The 22,616-nt window shown below is 38.2% G+C and overlaps 1 protein-coding gene and 1 long non-coding RNA gene across 5 annotated transcripts in view; both read left to right on the top strand.

Annotated features, from left to right (window-relative positions):
- The window catches only part of CACNA2D3 (calcium voltage-gated channel auxiliary subunit alpha2delta 3), an 808,785-nt gene extending 788,916 nt beyond the window's left edge, over positions 1–19,869 (top strand). For all 4 annotated transcript variants that reach the window (XM_067043906.1, XM_067043907.1, XM_067043905.1 and 1 more), the window contains 3 exons: positions 14,358–14,473; positions 14,694–14,773; positions 19,457–19,869. In XM_067043906.1, coding sequence (XP_066900007.1) covers positions 14,358–14,473; positions 14,694–14,773; positions 19,457–19,549 — 289 coding nt within the window. In that variant the 3' untranslated portion in view covers positions 19,550–19,869. The remainder of the gene's footprint in view (positions 1–14,357; positions 14,474–14,693; positions 14,774–19,456) is intronic.
- Positions 19,870–20,949: 1,080 nt separating this feature from the next.
- The window catches only part of LOC136794982 (uncharacterized), a 147,793-nt gene continuing 146,126 nt past the window's right edge, over positions 20,950–22,616 (top strand). Inside the window, exons 1-2 of the long non-coding RNA XR_010842529.1 lie at positions 20,950–21,081; positions 22,528–22,595. This is a non-coding gene — a long non-coding RNA (uncharacterized lncRNA). The remainder of the gene's footprint in view (positions 21,082–22,527; positions 22,596–22,616) is intronic.

Genomic DNA, 22,616 nt, shown 5'->3' with positions numbered 1-22,616 from the left:
GTCTTCCTTGCTTTGAATTTTTTTCTTCTTTTTCTAGTTTCTTATGGTTAAAACTTAGATTATTGATTTGAGACCTTTCTTCTTTTATAATATGAGCATTTAATACTAGAAATTTTCCTTGAAGCATTTTTTAAATTGCATCTCACAAATTTTTATATGTGTTGTGTATTTTGTTTTTCATTAAACATTTTTGGAATATTTCAAAGTATTTTCTCATTTTCCATGAAGCTTCCTCTTTAACCTTAGGTTATTAAGAAATGTGTTTCTCAGTTTCAAAGTATTTGGGGGTTTTCCAGAAATCTTTCTGTCATTTATTTTGGGTTTAATTTCATTATGGTTTGGGAACATTCTTTGTATAATTTCAATTCTTTTAAGTTTGCAAAGATTTGCTTTATGACTTATAACATGATTTAATGTGGTGACTGTTTCCATTTTTTAAAAAACGTATATTTTGCTGTTGTTAATTGGAGTGTTCTATACATGTCAATTAGGTAAAATTGTTTCTATATCCTGAACAATTTTCTGTCCACTTATTCTGCTAATTCTATTGATTACCATAAGAGTACTGTTACAGTCTCCAACTCTAATTGTGGATTTGTCTATTTTTCCTTTCAGGGTATATTAGTTTTTGCTTCATGCATAATAATTCTAAATATGTATATACCTAACAACATTTGATATATATATTATTATGCATTTTGGTGAATTAACTCCTTTATCACTATGTGATATCCTTCTTTATGTTAATATAGTCACTCCACCTTTTTTAAATTAGTATTTTCATGGTATATCTTTTAATATTTTTACTTTGAGCTTATCTATGTGTTCATAATTAGAAGGTTTCTTGTTGACAAGATATAGGTGGGTCTATGGGGCTTCCCTGGTGGCACAGTGGTTGAGAGTCCGCCTGCTGATGCAGGGGACGTGGGTTCGTGCCCTGGTCCAGGAAGATCCCACATGCCACGGAGTGGCTAGGCCCATGAGCCATGGCCGCTGAGCCTGTGCGTCCGGAGCCTGTGCTCAGCAACGGGAGAGGCCACGGCAGTGAGAGGCCTGCATACTGCAAAAAAAAAAAAAAAAAAAAAAGATATAGGTGGGTCTCACTTTTTTATCCAGTGTGTCAATCTTTATCTTTTAAATTGGTGTGTTTAGGCCATTAATTTTTAATTTAGCTCTTGATATGTTTGGCTTAAAAGCTACCATCCTTTTGGTTGTGTTGTTTGTTGTTCTTCTTTGTTTCTTTTCTCCTCTTTTTCTCCTACCTTGTTTTCTATTGAGTGTTTTATGATTCCATTTTTTTCCCTGCTACTGGTTTATTATTTATATGTTTTTAAGTAGATTTTGTTAATGACTGTAGTAAGGTTTACAACATACATCTTTAATTTCTCATGGCTTATCTTCAAATAATATTATGTTTCATGTGTAGTATACATACCTTATGATAATATACTCCCAATTCTTTTCTCTCATGTTAAGCCACCTGCTATTTTTTTCTATATCTTTTTGGCCCAGTCTCTCTTTACTCAACTCTGAGATTCCAAATTCTTGTTTGTTAGACTGCTTGATACTGTGTCATTGCTTATTGAAGTTCTGTTCATTTTTGTTTCAATCTTTTTTTCTCTCTTTCTGTTCTCTTATTTGGTGGTTGCTATTAACTTGGCTTCAAGTTTACTGATCTTTTCTTCCATTAAAAGCCCAATCAGCTTTCAATGTCTATTCAATGAATTTTATTTTATTTTATTATTTTTTATTCAAGTATAATTAATTTACAATATTTTATTAGTTTCAGGTGTACAACATAGTGATTCAATATTTTTATAGATTATCCTTCATTTAAAGTTGTTATGAAATATTGGCTATATTCTCTTTGCTGCACAATATATCCTTGTTGCTTACTTATTTTATATATAGTAGTTTGTACTTCTTAGTACCCCTACCCTTATGTTGCCCTTCCCCCTTTCTCTCCCCACAATAACCACTAGTTTGTTCTTTCTATCTGTGAGTCTGGTTTTGTTTTGTTAAATTAATTCAATTCATTTGTTTTAGTTTTTAGATTCCACATGTAAGTGATGACATAGAGTATTTGCCTTTGTCTGACTTATTTCACTAAGCATAATACCCTCCAGATCCATCATCCATCCATGTTGTTGCAAATGGCAATATTTCATTCTTTTTTATGGCTGATCAACATTCTATTATATATGTGTATATGTATATATATAAAATATATGAACCACATCTTCTTTATCAACTAAAATTCATTGTATTTTAGATTTCAGGTACTTTATTCTTTCTGTTTTAGGATTTGCATTTGGTTATTTTATACAGTTTTCATATTTCTGCTGAAATTCCTTCATCCCTTTGACCAATATATCCATGGTTTTAGGTTCATTAACATATAAATATATTTTCTCATCTACATATTTACTAATTCTAACATCTGAGTCATATGTTGGTCTCTTTTTGGTGACTGATTTTTCTCCTGAATGTTTTGTCACATTTTATTATTTCTTCACATGTATAGTAGTTTTTGCACACTGAATATTTTGGATGGTACATTGTAGATGCCCTGGATTTTGTTATCTTCCTTTGGAGAATAAACTTGATTGTACATTGCATTTAAATTACCAGTGGATCACCATGCTCTTTAGGTGGCTTGGTTTTAGGTTTTCATTGGTTAGTGTGTTTCATCTTTGCTCCTAGCCCTGGAATGTAGTATTTATTCATTAAAACTTTTAACCTTTATCATGCATGGCATTTCTGTACATCAGTTAGAATTATAGGTGTCACCCTAGGTTAATTTAACATTCAGAATTTTTGGATTTTAACACAACACCTCTCTTTTTTTTTTTTTTAATAAGAAAAATACGATTTTTGGGACTTCGCTTGTGGTGCAGTGGTTAAGACTTTGCGCTCCCAATGCAGGGGGCCTGAGTTCGATCCCTGGTCAGGGAACTAGATCCCACATGCATGCCACAACTAAGAGTTTGCATGCCACAACTAAGGAGCTCTTGAGCTGCAACTAAGGAGCCCATGTGCCACAACTAGGGAGCCCTCCTGCTGCAACTAAGACCCAGTGCAACCAAATAAATAATTTTTTTTTTTAAAAAGAAAAATATGATTCTCTTTAGGGTTGGCAGTGGGGGGAGCTAAACAAAAGAGAAGATGATAGTGACAACTAATCAAAAGTCTGTTAAATTAACCTAGAGTTTTGTGCAAGGAGGAAATGATGTGAAAGCCAAGTACTTTATGATGTTAGATTGGGGAGGTACCTTAGAAATCACTTTTGAGGTAGGAAAACTAAGGCTGAGAGAGGGAATGGGATAATTCCCAAGGTGGTTTGCCTATTAATTTCACACTGGGAGCTTGATTCAACTCCACTGACTTTTGAACCAGTCAACTTTCTAGTATCCCCTGCTATTCCCACCTCCTTCATTTTATTCCTCATATCTACTCCACATTGATATTGTCTATGTGGATATGGGAGAATAGTTTTCATTTTTGTTCTGGGACACTTTTTTTCTTCTGTGTTGGAGTATATCACCAATAGTCACAAAAATCTGTGTGAACACTAATCTTTAAAACCTACAACATTGCCTTAGATATAATGTTTCTGGAATGCATCTGTCTCTCTTGAAATTTCCCTATGGCTTTGGGTCTCTACCTCAGTACTTAACACTCTTCAAAATGAATAACTATGCTGTTTTGTGATAAGAAACTATTTAATAGTGGTGGGAATTATTAGCAACATTGGGTTAAGGAGTCAGATCTCAAAATATACCAAACTATATGATTTGTCTGACTCTCTCGCTGGGAGATTGATTCAAAGCTACAAGATATATTATTCAGAAAGCATCAAAGTAACAAAGCATGGGTTCAGCCTTTATTTCAGTCGGTGAAAATATATTGAGTTTCAACTGTAGATCAGGCAGAGTTAAAGATGATATTACAGAGGAACTCAGAGAGGGCTCCTGATGGGGTTTTACCCCAAGGATATATAGTCAAATTGGTCACATGGAAGAGGGCAGCAAAACCACTAAGGAGGTACTTCCTTTTTCTTTCAATTAATGATCTTGGAGGAATTTCACGTGATTTTAGTTTTTCTGTTAGCAACTGAGATTGTAAAGCAAATGCTGATCACTGAGATTTAGTTTTCTACATATGTATGTCTATAGTCTTAAAAATAGCTATTTTTCCATGGTTCTGGTTCCTATTAAATGTAATTTCTACTCATTGTAGAAAACTGAAGAGTAGAGAAATATATAAGAATAAAGTAAAAATCACATGCAATCTCACCACTCAGAACTAAGGCAGAGAAATTACATGCTTACACTCTAAAGCCAAGTAGTATGGATCTGAATCCCAGCTCCATGTCTTATTAGCTCAATAACTTCAGGCAAGTTACCTAGTTTCTTCATCTATAAAATGTGTATAAGTAAAAGTATTTAAATGGTGCTATATTTCCTTCTAGGCTTTTTTTTCTATACCAGACTTATACTTAGTCTAATTGGTTTTTTGCTCTTAACAAAGTGTCGTAGACAAAATGCCTTTTTCATATAATGCAAGATGTCCAAACTTTTAGAAAGAAATTATTGGTGGTAGAATGTGACTTTTCCAGTTAAAATTAGATGTTCAACTCCCCAGTGAATTCTTTCTAGTTTTGAGTCTGTTGTAGACCTCCCGATGGTTCATTATGATGTTGTTCTATTATGCTAGATGAACCCAACAATTCACTTGGAGATTGTAGAAGACATTGTAAAGCTAGAAAGTGGGAGATTATAACTGTGAACCCAAAGTAATGTCAATTTGAATCCTCCAATTGAGGGACAGGTTCTCTGGTGTCAGTTTATCACTGAAATTTGCCCCAAACACTTTTCCATCTGATATTTTGATTTTTATGCGGTAAGATGGAAGGAATAAAGTCTGACAGCTTAAATCCAGAACTTGGCTCTGATACCTATTACCTGTGCTATCTTAAAGCAAGATGGGACCAAATTACTTACATTCTCTAAATCTCAGGTGCTTTTTCTATAACTTGGGAATAATATGACCTGCCTCCTAGAGTTGTTGTGAAATAAACCATTTTTAGGTAAAAGACCTTCACACAATGACTGCTATGGTAAGGGCTCAGTAAGTGGTAGATGGTGATGACTGTGATGATGGTGATTAAAGTGTAATCATTAAAATAAAGACTTAGGGCTTCCCTGGTGGCTCAGTGGTTGAGAGTCCGCCTGCCGATGCAGGGAACGCGGGTTCGTGCCCTGGTCCGGGAGGATCCCACGTGCCGCGGAGCGGCTGGGCCTGTGAGCCATGGCCGCTGAGCCTGTGCGTCTGGAGCCTGTGCTCTGCGGCGGGAGAGGCCACAATAGTGAGAGGCCCGCTTATCACAAAAAAATAAATAAATAAAATAAAATAAAATAAAGACTTAGGGCTTCCCTGGTGGCGCAGTGGTTGAGAGTCCGCCTGCCGATGCAGGGGACACAGGTTCGTGCTCCGGTCCGGGAAGATCCCACATGCCGCGCAGCGGCTGGGCCTGTGAGCCATGGCCGCTGAGCCTGTGCGTCCGGAGCCTGTGCTCCGCAACGGGAGAGGCCACAACAGTGAGAGGCCTGCGTACCACAAAAAAACAACAACAACAATAAAAACAAAACTTAGAGTCAAATAGGTTTGGTTTTATAGAGTTTTGTTTTTTTTTTTTTTTTGCGGTATGCGGGCCTCTCACTGCTGTGGCCTCTCCCGTTGCGGAGCACAGGCTCCGGACGCGCAGGCCCAGCGGCCATGGCTCACGGGCTTAGCTGCTCCGCGGCATGTGGGATCTTCCCGGACCAGGGCACGAACCCGTGACCCCTGCATCGGCAGGCGGATTCCCAACCACTGCGCCACCAGGGAAGCCCTAGAGTTTTTTTACTTTGATATTTGGTGGGTTTTAGGATTTGGAAAAGTTGTTTAACTTACCAAAGCATATATATTTTCATCCTTGAAATGAAGATGATAATTCTTTGAGTTGGTGTGAAGATTAAAGGGGGAAGTGCTTAGAAAAGTGCTTGGCCCTACGTAAATACTCCATAAATGTTAGCTCTTTTTCTCATTATTTATAAGAAAAGACACTAATAGTTCCAGTGAAAACATTTAACAAATTCCTTACTCTTCTTAAGGGATTAGAAGAAAATGGTTCATGTCATAATTAAGAGGATTTACTGAAGACTCTAGTACCAAAAAAATAAATGAATAAATAAAAGACTGAAAAAGCTTAAGGAACAGCCAAGTTTTAAAAATATCTTTTGTTGTCAGCTCTTTTGAGATTTTCTTCTTCTGAGATGAGAAAAGAAAATTAGGTCCTTTTTGCATTTCATGCTATGGGGCTCTTTCCCCCATATTTCAAACACAAAATAGCTTTCCTTGCCACCTGCGTTGGGCTGATGATGCCAAAGAGCTTCCTTCCCAAGTGGTTTTTAAGCTCTGGGTTGGCACCATAAATCTCAACAAATCCTTGGTGGGGCTGAGGATGAGTAAAAGTCATTATTATGGGTCTTTTGGGCTCATTCTGTCTGCAGTATAATAAATACCACCGTGGGACACTGTGCCCTGCAGACAAAGCTTCACTTGGGCTCTTTGTGCGCACTTCCCATCAGCAAGTCACAAGTGGAATGTCATAATGTGTCCATTGTATATACATTTTTGAATAAATAAGTATAACAAAGACAATATGCTCATCTCATTTAATCTCAGCTCTTAACTGTGAAAACACAACACATTTCCCACTCTAGTGTAATGGAGCAGGAAAGGCCTGTACCAGTCTGGTTCCTGGCATGCTATCAGACGAATACCTGGTGGGAGCCATGATGATGGTTTCTAGGGCTCAACTCCCTCATGCCTAAGTTTTCCAATTGTAATTTGATCACTTGTTTTCAGGGATGGGATTTTTGTCAAATGTCTTGTAGGCACCTATTGGACAGATCCCACAGCACTGGCTCTTTTCCAACTCTGGATAGGGTCTCTTACACCAATAGATTTACTGGAAGAATGCTAACAGGATGTCAAGTGAGGCTTTCCTTGTAGCCCCAGACTGAGGACCTGAGCACCACAGGTTCTAAAGAGAACAGCCATTTAGCTGGCACTGATTTAGAATTGGAAACCCTCCCCCCGACCCCTACCTTCAAGTTTATTTGAGGGCTGACAACTGGCCCGCCTTTAATCTACCACAAGAAGACTGATGAGGGGCCTAACAAGGAAGAGATCAGGGTTCATGGAAAGAGGCATTTTCCTCCAGGGGCACTTTTTCCTGCTGGGATCCAGATGGGTGGTGGGGAATTCTCCAAGACTCTAATATATTTTGGGGGTATCTGAAAGAAGGGAGGTCCAGCACTGGCCAAATGTCCGCTGGGTGGCAGGTGTGCTGACGTGTCCTATCCAAGCAGGGGAAAGAGATCTAGAGGGAGAGGGCTAGGCTTGGAGAAGGAGCATCACTGAAGTGGTCTATGGCCGGGCCAGCAAAGATGCCTGTTTCCCAGGGGGCAGATAGACAATATGGAAGATTGCTGTCATCTTGCTGAAACTCAACAAGAGCGTTGCTCTCCAGGAGAGGTCCACACTAAGGGCAAGAGGCTGTGGGCAAGATGCTGATGACAAGAGCTGTGTGGTGGTCACGCTGGGGCCATGTTGAGGGGCTCTCGGTTCTCAAGAGAATCCACGGTAACCTCACAAAAAAAACCCATTTGGGTGCTGGATCCACACAGAGGACACCAAAGGCCAAGGTGTTACAAACTGTAGTGAGAGATTGCACCATGGCCTGGTGAGTAGGAAATGCTTGCCTCTTTGCTGCTCCATTTTCCCCACCCCAAATGACTGAAGAAGCTAGAAAATAGAAGCTTGAAGGAATGACAGTGTAGAACTTCAAACTAGAAATGAAATTAAAGTATTAATCTAGATTAGACTAATTTTATTAACCTCAAGTTTTCAGAAAGTTAGGGAATCTATACAAGATATCATTTAGAGATGAGAAAGCAGGAATTCAGTACAGTAGGGTTGAAAATAGAGGCTTAAAAAAATTGTTTCAGGAATTCCCTGGTGGTCCAGTGGTTAGGACTCTGCGCTTTCCCTGCCGAGGGCCTGGGTTCCATCCCTGGTCGGGGAACTAGGATCCCACAACCTGCTCCACACAGCCGAAAAAAAAAAAAAAATTGTTTCATGTTTCTATCTCTATTAAGCTGAGACAACTCAATAAGCTTGTTCATTTGCATTACTAGGTTAATCCTCACTGCTGCATGCTGTATTTCAGTGTCCTACTGAAGTCTATTTGCTGCATTTCATTTAAGATCTTTGCATCAATATTCACAAAAGTAGATTATTCCATAGCTCTTCTTTCCTCCGTCCCTCACTTCCTCCCTCCCTCCACCCGCCCCTCTTTCTTTCTTTCTTTTTGTATAATTTTGGTCAGGTTTTATGTCAAGTTCCTTGATAAAATAAATCTGAAGTATTTCCTTCTTTCCCTGTGCTCTGAAGCAGCTTAAATGTTTCAAAACTACATGTGCCTTGACATGCTAACATGATTCACCTGTGAAATTTCCTGGGCCTGACACTTTTGGGGGTGAGCAGGGGAGGCCCTGCTGTTCATTCTTTCACCTTGTTTGAACTGAGCCATGAGTAGGTGCTAGTGTTCCCCTTTTACCTCCCCCATGCCACAGGGTACCACAACTATGGATTAGAACATGGCCTCAATATTTAATTTCTAGTTTAAATTTAAGCAGTCCATCACCAAATGCTTGCTGTCCACAACTTATGGGTCTGGGTCACTGTAGGGCATTTTGGGGCACATTGGGGGAAGACAGCCATCTCCAAAGAGAATAGGGTCCTTTGGAGATCCACATACCTGGTCCACCTGGAGAGTAGTACAACCTAGAACACAATCAGTGCCAAATTCAAATTGGTTCCCTGTGATTTACTCATTGTCTTTTATTTTATCTTTAGAAAAAATATGGACAATTTGTAAAGGTTGAAAATCTATAAAAGGTGAAAGACTTTAAAATGTTTTAAGATTCTGTCCTGCCCGATTATTTTTTGAGCCATGCTTTTGTACCCAATTAATGAAAAGCAAGCCAACCAAGATCTCCAAATGTTCACCCTGGGGTCCTCTGGGAATCTTAGCCATGGGTTCCCCCCACCACACACACTTGTCCAGGCAGCATTAGGGGAGCAGTGGGGCCACCTTCCTCATCTGGGTAGCAAAGGCCCCTCAGCAGATAGTCCCTCTTGTCAAGAGAGGCTGTCTTGAAATTGCATAATCGTTTTTTCCTCTAGTTCTTTCTCAGTCTGTTGTGAATGGAAAAGGGAAGACTGGGTTATTTCATTTCCGGCAATGGACAGATCAAAATTGCTTGCCTCTTCCCTACTCTGTTTCCCTTGAGGACCTAATTTATTTCATGCATTTTGACCTATCCCTGCTTAGAAATGGCTGCTGTGATTCTCTGTTGAAGCATTTCCCTTCTGCCTTGTTTGGCCCCCAGGCCAACCCCACAGGCCATGGTCCCTCTACACAGTGATGTCAGTCTGGCTGCTGGGCCCAGCTGGATGGAGGTGTGTTTTATGAAGTTCAACCCTGCACCCTGGGCCATAATTACACATTGTGCACATAAATGTACAGCTAACATTGGCCAGACCCCTCCAAAAAAACATGTTAATAAGCAGACAGTAAGTCTTTAAAATATGGAAAAGCAGTTAATCTTTCCGCTGGCAAATCCTTGGTAGGGGGTGTTTTCCTCCACTGTAGTAATAGCTGCCTGCAGAGATTTCCATCTCCTAGGACTGGGGGTAAAAGGGGGGGGGGTTGCTATGGCGCTTCATGAGAACCCTTGGCGAGCCTTCACCTTGGAAAGTAAATGTGTTAAAACGAATAATATCTTGCACTGGTTGTCATTAACCATTCATATCAAGTGATCACTGGGTCTGCCCTCGAGGAGCTTGAGCACTAATAACTCCAGTACAAGACAGAAAGTTGGCTGCCTATGGTAGCAGCCCCGTAACAGGCCTGGGCTCCAGAGGCTTGCAGCTCTTCCCCTGTTACTCTAGGAAATCAGTTAATCTCTTGTTTCCCGATCTCTAATATGGGCACAATTATGTCTTATTGTCTGTATGTCCTCTGAGTCCCAGTTTTCTGTTTTGTGAAATGAGAAAATCAATACTCTTTGCCCCTAGCATAACATTCCATTTTATAAATGTTTTAAGAATACACGTACACATTCTCCTTGTAAAGAACTCCAGTGTTACAGATTAAGTTTAAGTCTCCCTGGACAATTATTCCCAGTCTTCTCTTCTTGTCCACCACTGCCATCCTGTTCCCTCACCTCCATTCTCTCCTCCCTTGCTCTCTCTCTCACTGATGATGTGGTAGGAGGACCAGACTTGAGGGTAGGGATGGGGGCTCAGTAGACAGAAGGTGCCTGGAGCCAGTACATGCTTGCTTTATTGGAGAGATGGAAGGTCAAGTTTGCAAATTGCCTCTAATCTGTTGAGCAGCTGTGACTTTTATCTGCATGTCTCAGGCAGAGCATGGGAGTTGCCAGTGGGTTGATTTAAGGGAGAATATAGGTGACAGCTGTCAATCTGGAGATGACATGATCTGTGCCTTATAACTACTTAATTTCACTTGGTCCTTTCATTCTTTTTTATCACTAGGAAGACACCTCATATGTTCCGTCCTTTTTTGTGTTCTACCCACATGTGCTCCACTTGTTCATTTATTCCTTCTATGTTAACATGAGTCATGGATCACTTACTGATACTATCCCTAACATAACTGATAAGTCTTATCCATTCCATTTATTTTTCCTGTTCTCTGTAGCAGAATCAAATACTCTTAGATGAGTATTTCTAAATATTCTTAAATATTTATACTTTATGTATAGTTTTGCAATGTTATTTTCCCACTTACTATGTTTTGGGTAATCTTTCATGTTGGTAAATGGACACCTTTTACCCTTTCATCTGGTGCCAAGTAGACCATAGAACAGACACACTGTTGCTTATTTAATCATTCCTCTGTTGATGGACTTTCAGGTGGGTTTTGTTTTTTCCTCCTCTCAATGAACAATGTTACTAAGAGCATCTTTATGTATGTCTTCTTGGGTTCTTGAACAATAGTTCCTCTTACTGAGAAGTATAACTACTGGAAAAAGAGGATCTAAATGATTTTTCACTGTAACAATAATGAATTGTTCTCATAGGGGCTGTAAAATTCACTTTTCCACCAGCAGTGTAGAATAATATTCACTTCTTCAGACTCTCCATCATTTGATACTACCATAGACTTAAAATTTTGCCATTCTGCTGGTGAAAAATGCATTTCATTATTTTAATTTATATTTACCTAATTTGTAGTGAGATTGAACCCCTTTTACATATCAGTTGTCTATCTGTGTTTCCTCTTCTGTAATTTATCTCATGGGTTTTGATACTGATTAGGGGCAAGCATCTTCCCTTCTCTCTCTCTCTCTCTCTCTCTTTTTAAAATAAAACTCAATTTTATACAATTGTACAGAATGTTCTTTATATTTAATCTTATGAATGAATCTTAGGATCATCACCTCAAATTCCATCAAAATTCCTGTTGGGATTTTTATTGAGATTACTTTGAATTAAAAGGTTAATTGAAGGAGAAATGACACCTTTAATATATAACTATTCCCTTCCACAACCACTGTGGATTTCTTAGGGTTTTTTTTTCTTTTATGTTCAGTAAAGTTTGATCATTTTCTTCATAAAGAAACATCTTTTACTAGGTTTATCCTTGGGCATTTCATAGTAATTATTGACAATATCAGTGGTTCTTTATTTCATAAATATTTTTTCATTGGTTATTGCCAGTGTCAGGGAAAGGCTGTGGTTTTATATGCTGATTATGTAACTGGGCAGCTTGCTTAGTTTTTTTCTTGGTTCTAACAGTTGGTCAGTGGGTTCACATGGATTTTCTATGAACACAGTGATATCTGTTCTTTGGGTGATTTGGTAGTATTCACTTGGGGTTAGATTTTCAATGTGCATTTCAGGTTTTTTTCATGCAGTTGGTTTGCTGGTGTTTTTTATAACCAAATGTTGATAATTTATACTTTATCCCCCAAAGTGTGTTTGCTCTAAGTTTTCAAATTGTTTGTAATGATATACGTAACACTCACTTAAAATGTTCAAAATGCCTCTGTATCTTTTGGGTTTTAATGTAACTTTGTGACTTCTTTTTCTTGATCTGGAGTGCCATAAGTGGACTTATGTCCTTGTTCTTTTAAGCCAGAGTTTGATTCTTTTAGTTATCTTCACATTTTCATCTGCATCTTATTCTTCTGCTTTTATCTTTATAAGTTCATTCTGCTCATTGATTCAGTGAATGTTTACTGAGCATCTGCTCTGTCCCAGGCATAACTCTGACTTCTGGGGATAAAGGATAACCAGGGGCAGACGCATGTGGCCTTCCTCCCATGGAAACCACAGTTTGTTGTAAGAGACGGACAGTGAACAGGGAAGGAGGAAGTGGAGGCAAAGGAGATTGAGAAGAAAGGCAGTGAGGTCGTTGGTGTCCTTGACAAGAACTGATCCAAGGGTGTGGTAAGGACTACAGCCTTATTGGAGTAGATTTGTGAAAGGAGAGAGTGAGGAAGTAGAGAGAGAGAGGAGAGAGAGAGGGATTGTGTATAATTCTTCTTAGGAGTTGTACTATAAATGAGGACAGGGAAGCAGGGTGGTAGGCAAAGGTAAAGTTAAGGGAGAGTTTTGTGTAAGCTGAAGAAAATGGCTAGTAGACAAGAGAAACTATTTGTACAATGATCACCTCTCTCCTCTTCCATCAGTCACATCCTTGCAGAAGCCTGAGGGCTGGGCTTTGGAGAGGGCATCAATTCTCAGCCCAGTGTACCACAGGGGAGAATGAGTATAGGGCACAGGTGCAGGTTTATGTTCTTATTTTTCCAGTTTCTTGATTTAAAAACACAGTTCATTTATTTGCAAAATTTTTTCCCAGTAAAAATATTTAAGCAGCGCAGACTCAAATCTGCACAGATTTGAGTCTGGGCTGCTCTCAAATTCTCAAGGATTAATTGGATGTGTTTTTAACCTTTAATTTCCACTGCTTATATCTTTTTGCTATTAATTTCTGATTTTACCAGAATGTAAAAGAAGAGCATGTAATTGATGCTTTCTGCTCTTTGGAATGTGTTGCAGTTCCCTGTGTTTGAAAATAACTTATATTCTGTTATTGCTTAGATCTGAAGAGTTTTTGCTCTATATTTTAAACAAGTCATGCATTCATCATACCATTTTGGTAATTCTATCAGTTTGTGTACTATGATCATAAAAATTCATGTCATATCTTGTTTTACTAGATACACGCTAGAGAACAGAACAAATTTTTTGAGAGAAAGATGAATGAAGATAACTTACAGAGAAATTGACCATTTTTTAATGTTATAGTCTAGTTCATCTGACTAAACTGAATTTGGTAAAATATCATGAAAAATTTATGTGACAGGTATTCTGGGCCTGGGGCTAAATATTTAGGTAATCTGTTGGCTCTAGAAGAATATGGGATTTGTTCTCTAATTTGTTCCTCCAAAGAGTCACTGGTATTTCTGGTTCAAGGAGTATTTTTATGGTGATATTACTTTGTCATTTCATTGTATTGGGTAAGGTGAGAAAGAGGTGTCATTAGGCTTACTTATGTTGGACTAGCTGTACAGATAAACTCAGAATGTCAGAAGTGCCATATGGCCTTAGTACCAGCTTAACTTGGTCTCTGAGAAGGATGGATCTCCTTAAACAACTAGCATTAATTTCATCCAAAAAATACCTCTATTATGGGCAGACATTGTGCAAAGTGGTTCAGGGAGAGGTCTAGGAAGTTCACTTCATCTTTTATCATTAATATGACATAGCTTCAATCTATCCTTGTTGGAGGGAGAAGGAAAAATACACCTCAAAGAACATCAGATGCAACTTGGGGTGATGTTTAGGCCCTGGGAGAAGAAAATGAGTCTTGGAAAAGCTTAACCTCTTAGACCTTGGAAACTGAAGTGATTTAGCCAACTCTGACTCTCCTGTTTCATACACGTAAAAGTCCAGTCTTTCCAAGGTGAGTTTTATGAGCTATATATGGACATAGATGTAGGTTATAGGCTACTGTCTTCTTAGTGAAACTTCATATTTGAAAGTGAAGAGCCTTGGGGAAGGAGGCAACTTGACTAGTAAAGCAGTCTCTGAAACTTGTTTTCCAAAATATCACAGTAGTTCCCCCACCCCAGGGAAAGTTTTCCTCATGGCTATTAAGTTGAGGGATGGTAAATGACCACTCACTGTCTCTCTGCCTCTTGTTCCAACAGGTCCTTTGTCATCCAGCAAATTCCAAGCAGCAATCTGTTCATGGTGGTGGTGGACAGTAGCTGCCTCTGTGAGTCTGTGGCCCCCATCACCATGGCACCCATTGAAATCAGGTATATCCTTTTGTGTGTAGGTCCAGCCGCTACTGATGAAGCTGGTAAGGGGGATCGACAGTAAGGAAACCTAGGGGAGAAATCTTAGAGAGGAGGAGATGATATCCTTTCCACTATTAGAGAGAGAGAAGTTGTTAAGGGAGTTTAGTGCCAAGTTTTGAGCTCTGAAATTCAGAGTAAGGAAAAGGAGCATCTTGGAAATATGCCTTAACAACAGTCAACATAATGAATCCCTTAAGTGTGAACGTTTAAAGGCTCAGAAGATCAGAAGGCGTCCGGAATCTTGTCATGGCTTCCATCCTGAGGTAATCTGAGAACGCTTCCTACTCTTTTCCCATCAGATTCACCATAAGAATCTCACAGTAGTCAAAGAATTATAGCTCAAAAGTTTACTCTTGAGAAAGCAATCCCTTTCAGGCAAACCAAAGAAGAATATACAGGAAGGCTAATGGTACTCTACTTTCAGCCTCTCAATGCCTTCTTATTTAGCCTGTGCTTAATAGTCTTATCTTATTATATCCATGTATATTTTTTAAAAGCCTCTTTACTATCTTCCCTATTACAAATGTGCTATAATTTTACCACTTTACACTATTACACATAAAGTGGCTCTTACCATCTTCTTTTGCTTCTTTCAAATTGTAGTTAAAATTATTTTCCTGCTTACTTTTAGACAACCTTTTATTTATAAGAAATTCATGTAAAGCAAAAGTGGCAATACTACTGTCAGATCAAGAGTCACAGTATATAAATGTGGAATGATAAGCCTTTAAACTCCCCTAATCACACGAAGTCACAACTCTAAAGGCACTACATTTATACCAAAAGTGATGATCAGAGAAAAATTAAACCTAATACTAAGGTAAACTTATCACTAATATAGGTGAATTATGTCCTTCGATGTTGTAGGCAAAAAAATTAAATATGGCAAGAAAAGTTACAGTTTAAAAAGTAAGTCCATCCCCCACCTTGAAAAATAGAAAACTTGCCAAGACCAATTACTCTAGGGAGACTGGGAAGATATTCATTTTTTAAAATGCCACCAGAGTCAGCTGAGTGTTAATCTCACCTGTAAATAACAAGTAATTTTAATGTTATTTAAACTATCCAAGTCCTAGAAAATATTTTAAAGTCAGTATAGGACTAAAAAGAATTTGGAATTTATTGAGAATGTTTCCTTCTATATTCGAGGGAGAGTTCAATAACAACATAAGTTGAAAAGGCCTTTGATAAAATTGAGTGATCACCTCTAATAAAAGCTCTATTTAAGTGATCACCTCTAATAAAAGCTCTATTTAAAATAGAAATATGAACAATAGTCCAAAAGCAATAATACCACTTCAATTAAAACCAGAGCTGCATACATAGCACTAAAGTCACTGTAGTAAAAATCTTCTCAAGGGCTTCCCTGGTGGCGCAGTGGTTGAGAGTCTGCCTGCCGATGCAGGGGACACAGGTTCCTGCCCTGGTCTGGGAAGATCCCACATGCCGTGGAGCGGCTAGGCCCATGAGCCATGGCTGCTGAGCCTGCGCATCTGGAGCCTGTGCTCCACAACGGGAGAGGCCACAACAGTGGAGAGGCCTGCGTACCAAAAAAATCTTCTCTAGTTAATAAGATAATTTGCTTTGGTAACTAGATACATGGTAAACACTAAAAAAAAATCAGTATTTTTTTTCTTTAAGTTTCTAGACCCACTGAGATGAGGTCAGTGGAACAGAATAGTAATTCTTATGTATGACAAAGTTTCAATTCAAAGGGGAGAGTATAGAATGGACTTGCATGGTAAATGATGGTCTCATAAGAAATTCTAGGGATTGGACTCATGCTCTTGGATTGGAAGAATTAAAGTTGTTAAAATGGCCATACTACCCAAATCAATCTACAGATTTCATGTGATCCCTATCAAATTACCCATGACATTTTTCACAGAACTAGAACAAATAATCCTAAAACTTATATGGAAACACAAAAGACTCAGAATCTCCAAAGCCACTCTGAGAAAAAAGAACAAAGCAGAAGGCATAACCCTCTCGGGCTTCAGACAATACTACAAAGCAACAGTAATCAAAACAGCATGGTACTGGCACAGAAACAAACATATGGATCAGTGAAACAGAATAGAGAGCTGAGAAATAAACCCACACACCTATGGTCAATTAATCTTCAAGAAAGGAGGCAAGAATATACAATGGGGAAAAGACAGTCTCTTCAGCAAATGGTGTTGGGAAAGCTGGACAGTCACATGCAAATCAATGAAGTTAGAGCACACTCTCACACCATACACAAAAATAAATTCAAAATGCCTTAAAGACTTAAATACAAGACATGACACCATAAAACTCCTAGAAGAGAACATAGGCAAGACATTCTCTGACATAAATTGTACCAGTGTTTTCTTAGGTCAGTCTCCCAGGGCAATAGAAATAAAAGCAAGATAAACAAATGCTAACACATATACATGGAATCTAAAAAAAAAGAAAAATAGTTCTGAAGAACCTAGGGGCAGGACAGGAATAAAGACGCAGACATAGAGAATGGACTTGAGGACACAGGGAGGGGGAAGGGTAAGCTGGGAAGAAGTGAGAGAGTGGCATAGACATATATACACTACCGAATGTAAAATAGATAACTAGTGGGAAGCAGCTGCATAGCACAGGGAGATCAGCTCGGTGCTTTGTGACCACCTAGAGGGGTGGGATAAAGAGGGTGGGAGGGAAACACAAGAGGGAGGGGATATGGGGATACACGTATACATAGAGCTGATTCACTTTGTTATACAGCAGAAACTAAAACACATTTGTAAAGCAATTATACTCCAATAAAGACGTTTGAAAAAAAAATGGGACCTAATCAAACTTAAAAGCTTTTATACAGCAAAGGAAACCACAAACAAAACAAAAGGGCATCCTACAGGTTGGGAGAAGATATTTGCAAATGATGCAACTGAAAGGGCTTAATTTCCAAAATATACAAACAACTCATACAACTCAATAACAAAAATCAAACAGCCCAATTGAAAAATGGGCAGAAAACCTAAATAGACATTTCGCCAAAGAAGAAATACAGTTGGCCAATAGGCACATGAAAAGATGCTCATCATCACTAATTATTAGAGAAATGCAAATCAAAACTACAATGAGGTACCACCTCACACCAGTCAGAATGGCCACCATCAAAAAGTCTACAAATAACAAATGCTGGAGTGGGTGTAGAGAAAAGGGAACCCTCCTACACTGTTGGTGGGAATGTAAATTGGTGCACCCACTGTGGAAAACAGTATGGAGGTTCCTGATAAAAGTAAAAATAGAGTTGCCATATGATCCAGCAATCTCACTCCTGGGCATATATCCAGGTAAAACTATAATTCAAAAAGACACATGCAACCCTATGTTCATAGCAGCACTATTTACCGTACCCAAGACATAGAAATAACCTAAATGTCCATCAGCAGATTAATGGATAAAGACGATATGGTGTATATATATAACGGAATATTACTCAGCCATAAAAAAGAATGAAATAATGCCATTTGCAGCAACATGGATGAACCCAGAGATTATCATACTATTCAAAGTAAATCAGAAAGAGAAAGACAAATACCATATGATATCATTTATATGTGGAATCTATCAAGTATAAGTGGAATCTAAAATACGACACAAATGAACATATGTATGAAACAGAAACAGACTCACAGATATAGAGAACACATTGGTGGTTGCTAAGGGTGTGGGGGAAGGATTGGGAGTTTGGGATTAACAGATGCAAACTATTATGTCTAGAATGGATAAATAACAAGGTCCTACTGTATAGCACAGGGAACTATATTCAATATCCTGAGATTAACCATAAAGGAAAAGAAAATGGAAAAAAAAAATATATCTATATTATATAATATATATAATGTATAATATATATGTATCTGAATCATTTTGCTGTACAACAGAAATTTACACAACATCGTAAATCAATTATACTTCAATAAAATTTTAAAAATAAATAAATAAATAAGAAATTCTAAGGATTGGAGAGACCTTCTTATCCAAGACCAAAGAGTTATAGAAGAAAAACAGATTTATTTAACTATATAAAAATTATAACTTTTTGATCGTAAAACATATAAGTATCCAGTTTATAGAACTTGAAAAAAATATTTATAAATCAAAGCATAAAGAGCTCTTTAAATTGATAAGTCAAACAACTGCATATAAAAATAAACCGAGGACATGAAAGATACAATTTACTGGGTGATCAGAAAATACAGGTACCAATGAAATATCTAGCATTAGTCATCAAAAGCAAAAATACCCTTTAGCTCTGCACTGTCACTCCTGGGCATCTTTACCTAAGGCCAAGGCAGGAGCAAGTATCATTGTTTGGTAAGGAGCTATATTCAGCACTCTTTGTAGCAGTAGAGAACAGATGAGAAGATGAATGACCATCAATAAGAAGAAAAAAGAACTGAATAAAATAGACCTAGAATAATGGAGATAGAGAAATTTCCATCAATTAGTGGATAAAAATCATGGTACAGAAAGGAATAAATAATATGATTTGAGTTTTGTAAAACAGAGCCTTCCTTCCCCCAAATTAAAAAGAAGACACACACAAAACCTTCCATAGCCAAGTATCTGAAATGATCAGCCCCCTGAGATGTGATGTTTTACTAAGAAGGTCAGTATTTTGCTTTTATAAAATAATCACAAGAGACTTCTCTACCAACAGCCCTTTGCCTCTTGAATGTTCTGCATAATAGTATACAAAGAGTCATTTTGAATACTTTACACATTGACAAGTGAAATCAGAGATTCTCATTACTAACGTGATGAAATGTAGACAAGTCCATTTCCTGGCATTATCTAGGTTCCAAATGATTTTGTTCATACACTGGAGAGCAGGGAGGGATCTGGGGACTCCACATACCTTGGGAAGTTTAAGGCATCTTGGGATCCACCTCAGCTCTAACCAACCCTGCCTTTCCCTGTAGGAGAATGCGAGGGAGTGTGGGGGTGCGCCGAATCTCCAGGCCAAGATGGTCCTTATCCTGCTCCCTCTGCTTTTGATGCTCTTCTCAAGGTGACACTGATGGAGATGTTCTCTTGGCATGCTAAAGTATGGATAAACTGTGAGCCAAAATATGGTGCGACATAGGAGACATGAAATGTAGTCCAACCATCAGCATCTCATGATATTAAACTGTGCGTGATATAAACTCTTAGAGATAAGTTGACAAAAAAGTTATCTTTTTACTTTGCCAGTCATGCAAATGTGAGTTTGCTACATTGTTATCATCCTTCATCAGAAACGGGACTGCAAGTGGGCAGCGTCCCTTCTGCTTGAAACCCATTGAAACCAATTTAAAACTGTGTACTTTTTAAATAAAGTATATTAAAATCATAATCTCCTGGTTTGGGTTTTATTATCATTTTACTGCTGAGAATACAGAATGGAAAGTACATGAAAAAGTCACCCATTCCAGACAGCAAGAAAGGATGGTTGTTGGCAGAGACTTTACTCTAAAGCAGATTCTAGTCAAGTATTTAACAACTGTTTAGATGCTCCACTCTCAGTTATAAAAATATTTACAGAAGTAAATCAAAATATCATCTACATCAGAAGAATTTATTACACAGAGCTCTGAATTTTGTTGAACAAAACTTCAGTAGAAATCATCATTTGGATGAGAACACAAGCTTCCATAATATTAAAGTGTTGAACTATTTGGGAACAGAAATAAAGTCATAAATCCTAGGAATTCGTTCCGAGAAGACTTGAAGGAGGAAAAGAACAATGACTACAAATGACTCTCAACCTTATTGCTTGAGAATATGGCTTCTGGCTTTCCTCATAAACAAGAGATGAAATTTGGTCTTATATATAACAGAATATGAAACTACCCAGACCTGTAAGCATTTCTAAATTTCTGAACCAAAGAAAACAGCGTCCATTGGATCATGATTACCAAATAACCATTCCAAGTGGAATAATTTCTATGCCTAGGTAGAAACGAGGATGCCTTTCTTTAGAAGACAGACATCTAAAAGTCATGTGGAGAAATCAACTTAAACTCTTAACAAAAGCCACATTATCTGTTGATATTTTAGAAAAACTGATGTTATACTATTTTATACTAAAATGATTCCAGCATTTATAGGAATAACAATACTACATTGTTATACTTCTTTAAATTACTATTCCTCCAACCCACAAGGTCTTCCTGCTCCTCAAGCATGCTAAGTGGGCACCTGCCTCAGGGCCTTTTCATTTGCTATTCCTTCTTTGTGAGATACACTTTCCCCCAGATATCTGCATGCCTTCGTCCCTTACCTGCTTCAAGTCCTTCCTTCTTTGGCAGTCCACCCTGACCTCCTTGTTTACGGTTGTAACTTCCACACCCCTCCACCCTTCTCTCTTCCCTGCTTGATATTCCAGCATAGCAGTTATCACCATTGGATTTGTTTATTGTTTGTCTCTCCCTAGGTGAATATAAACACCAAGAAGCAAGGATTTTGTTTGCTGTTTTTTTATTTTCTCACTGCTATATTCTCATCTCCAAGGAGAGAAGAGTAGACTGTCCGGCTCAGAGCAGACCCTCAATAAACATTTAAGCAAGTAAGCAAGAGATAGTAGTAGTAAGAGCTGTGCTACCAACGTAAGGGGGTGACTGTGTATACATACCCCTGTGGTATAGTGCCATGTGGGAGTATCCGCATTACTGCAGAGAGCAAGGAGTAATACCATATTCTCTATTATCCTGCCATTGCTAATTTTTGAAGACTTCTATTTGCAGTATTAATGATGGATGCCAATCCTATCCGAAGGTATCCTATCACAGAACATTTTATTAAAATGTTTGGTTTGCTGCTTATAATTAAGATAAACTATAAAGTGATACAATTTAACATAGCATTATATGGCACAATTAGTTATTAAAATTATAAGCTTTGACATTTAATGTAATTGGTAACAGATTCAGAAGGCACCTAGAGCTAATCATAGTGTAACAATCTAGCAATATTCTTCCTAAAATGTAGAAAGCTTTCACATGTGTGAAAATTCATAAAAATATAGAACAATTGCAATATTTATTGAAGGTAGATTAATAAAACACAGCATAGACAAGAATAATGGTGTGATACCTTTATCTGTCCTAAAATTAACAACAGGGCAACTCCATATGCTATCTATTCATTAGATTAAGATGACATAGGACACTAAAATAAGATAGTAATGGCAGTGGTAAAAACTAATGTCTGAAGTGGTTTTAAAATAAGGAAATGTAGCATTATTATTCAAATTATGAGAAGTACAGCACTACTGGGGATAATACTTCTCTTGTTATAAGAGACTGTATAGTTTAGTAAAATATTAAAATCATAGGCAGAAGAGCACAGTTTTATTACTATCAATATTAGAGGTCGAAATAATTTAGCAGACCCTTGAGGGCCATTTGCAGTGTCTGCAATTTGGGAGCTTTGTGAAGATGCCTCTAATTGGCACATATATGCTGGGGAGCCTGTTGGGGGCATTTCTACTCATGTGACTTTGTCTTATATATCCAGCTTGTAGCAGCTGTAATTCCTGCTGGGGACTTTGCAGGCATCATTTCCCCTAATCCCGTGATTATAAGTCCTGGGCAACTTTGCCCACTTGGGAACATTTGGCAATATCTGGAAACATTTTTTTGGTTGTCACAATTTGAGACAAGAGGAGGTGCTACTGGCATCTAGTGGGTAGAGGCCAGGGATGCTGTTAAACATCCTCCAAATCCTGGGACAGACCACACAACAAAGAATGATTTAGCCGAGCATTTCAATAGAGCTAAAGTTGAGAAACCCTGCTCTAATTCTTTAGCAATCGATAAGCTTTTGTCTTTACCAATAGATGCCACAGACCTTCTGCATTGCCACATGGTATCTAAATTGTGCACGTTTGCTCCACCAATGCTAGGAATTCTTTACATAGTTTAAGATACTAAAGTACAGGTTCAATTCAGTAGCAATCTAGGTATACCATATCTTAAAATACTCAGATGATGGGGTCCTTCTTGTCCTCCAGGCCTCAGCAGTCTTCCACTGAACACCTGGGAATCCTCGGTCACTGCCTGCTGTTTGCTTCAGAGCAAGGTACTCATGGGGCACTGGCAT

This window comes from Kogia breviceps, chromosome 10 (assembly GCF_026419965.1).
Source record: "Kogia breviceps isolate mKogBre1 chromosome 10, mKogBre1 haplotype 1, whole genome shotgun sequence".
Lineage (NCBI taxonomy): Eukaryota > Metazoa > Chordata > Mammalia > Artiodactyla > Physeteridae > Kogia > Kogia breviceps.
This window is presented reverse-complemented; position numbering and strand designations above follow the sequence as displayed.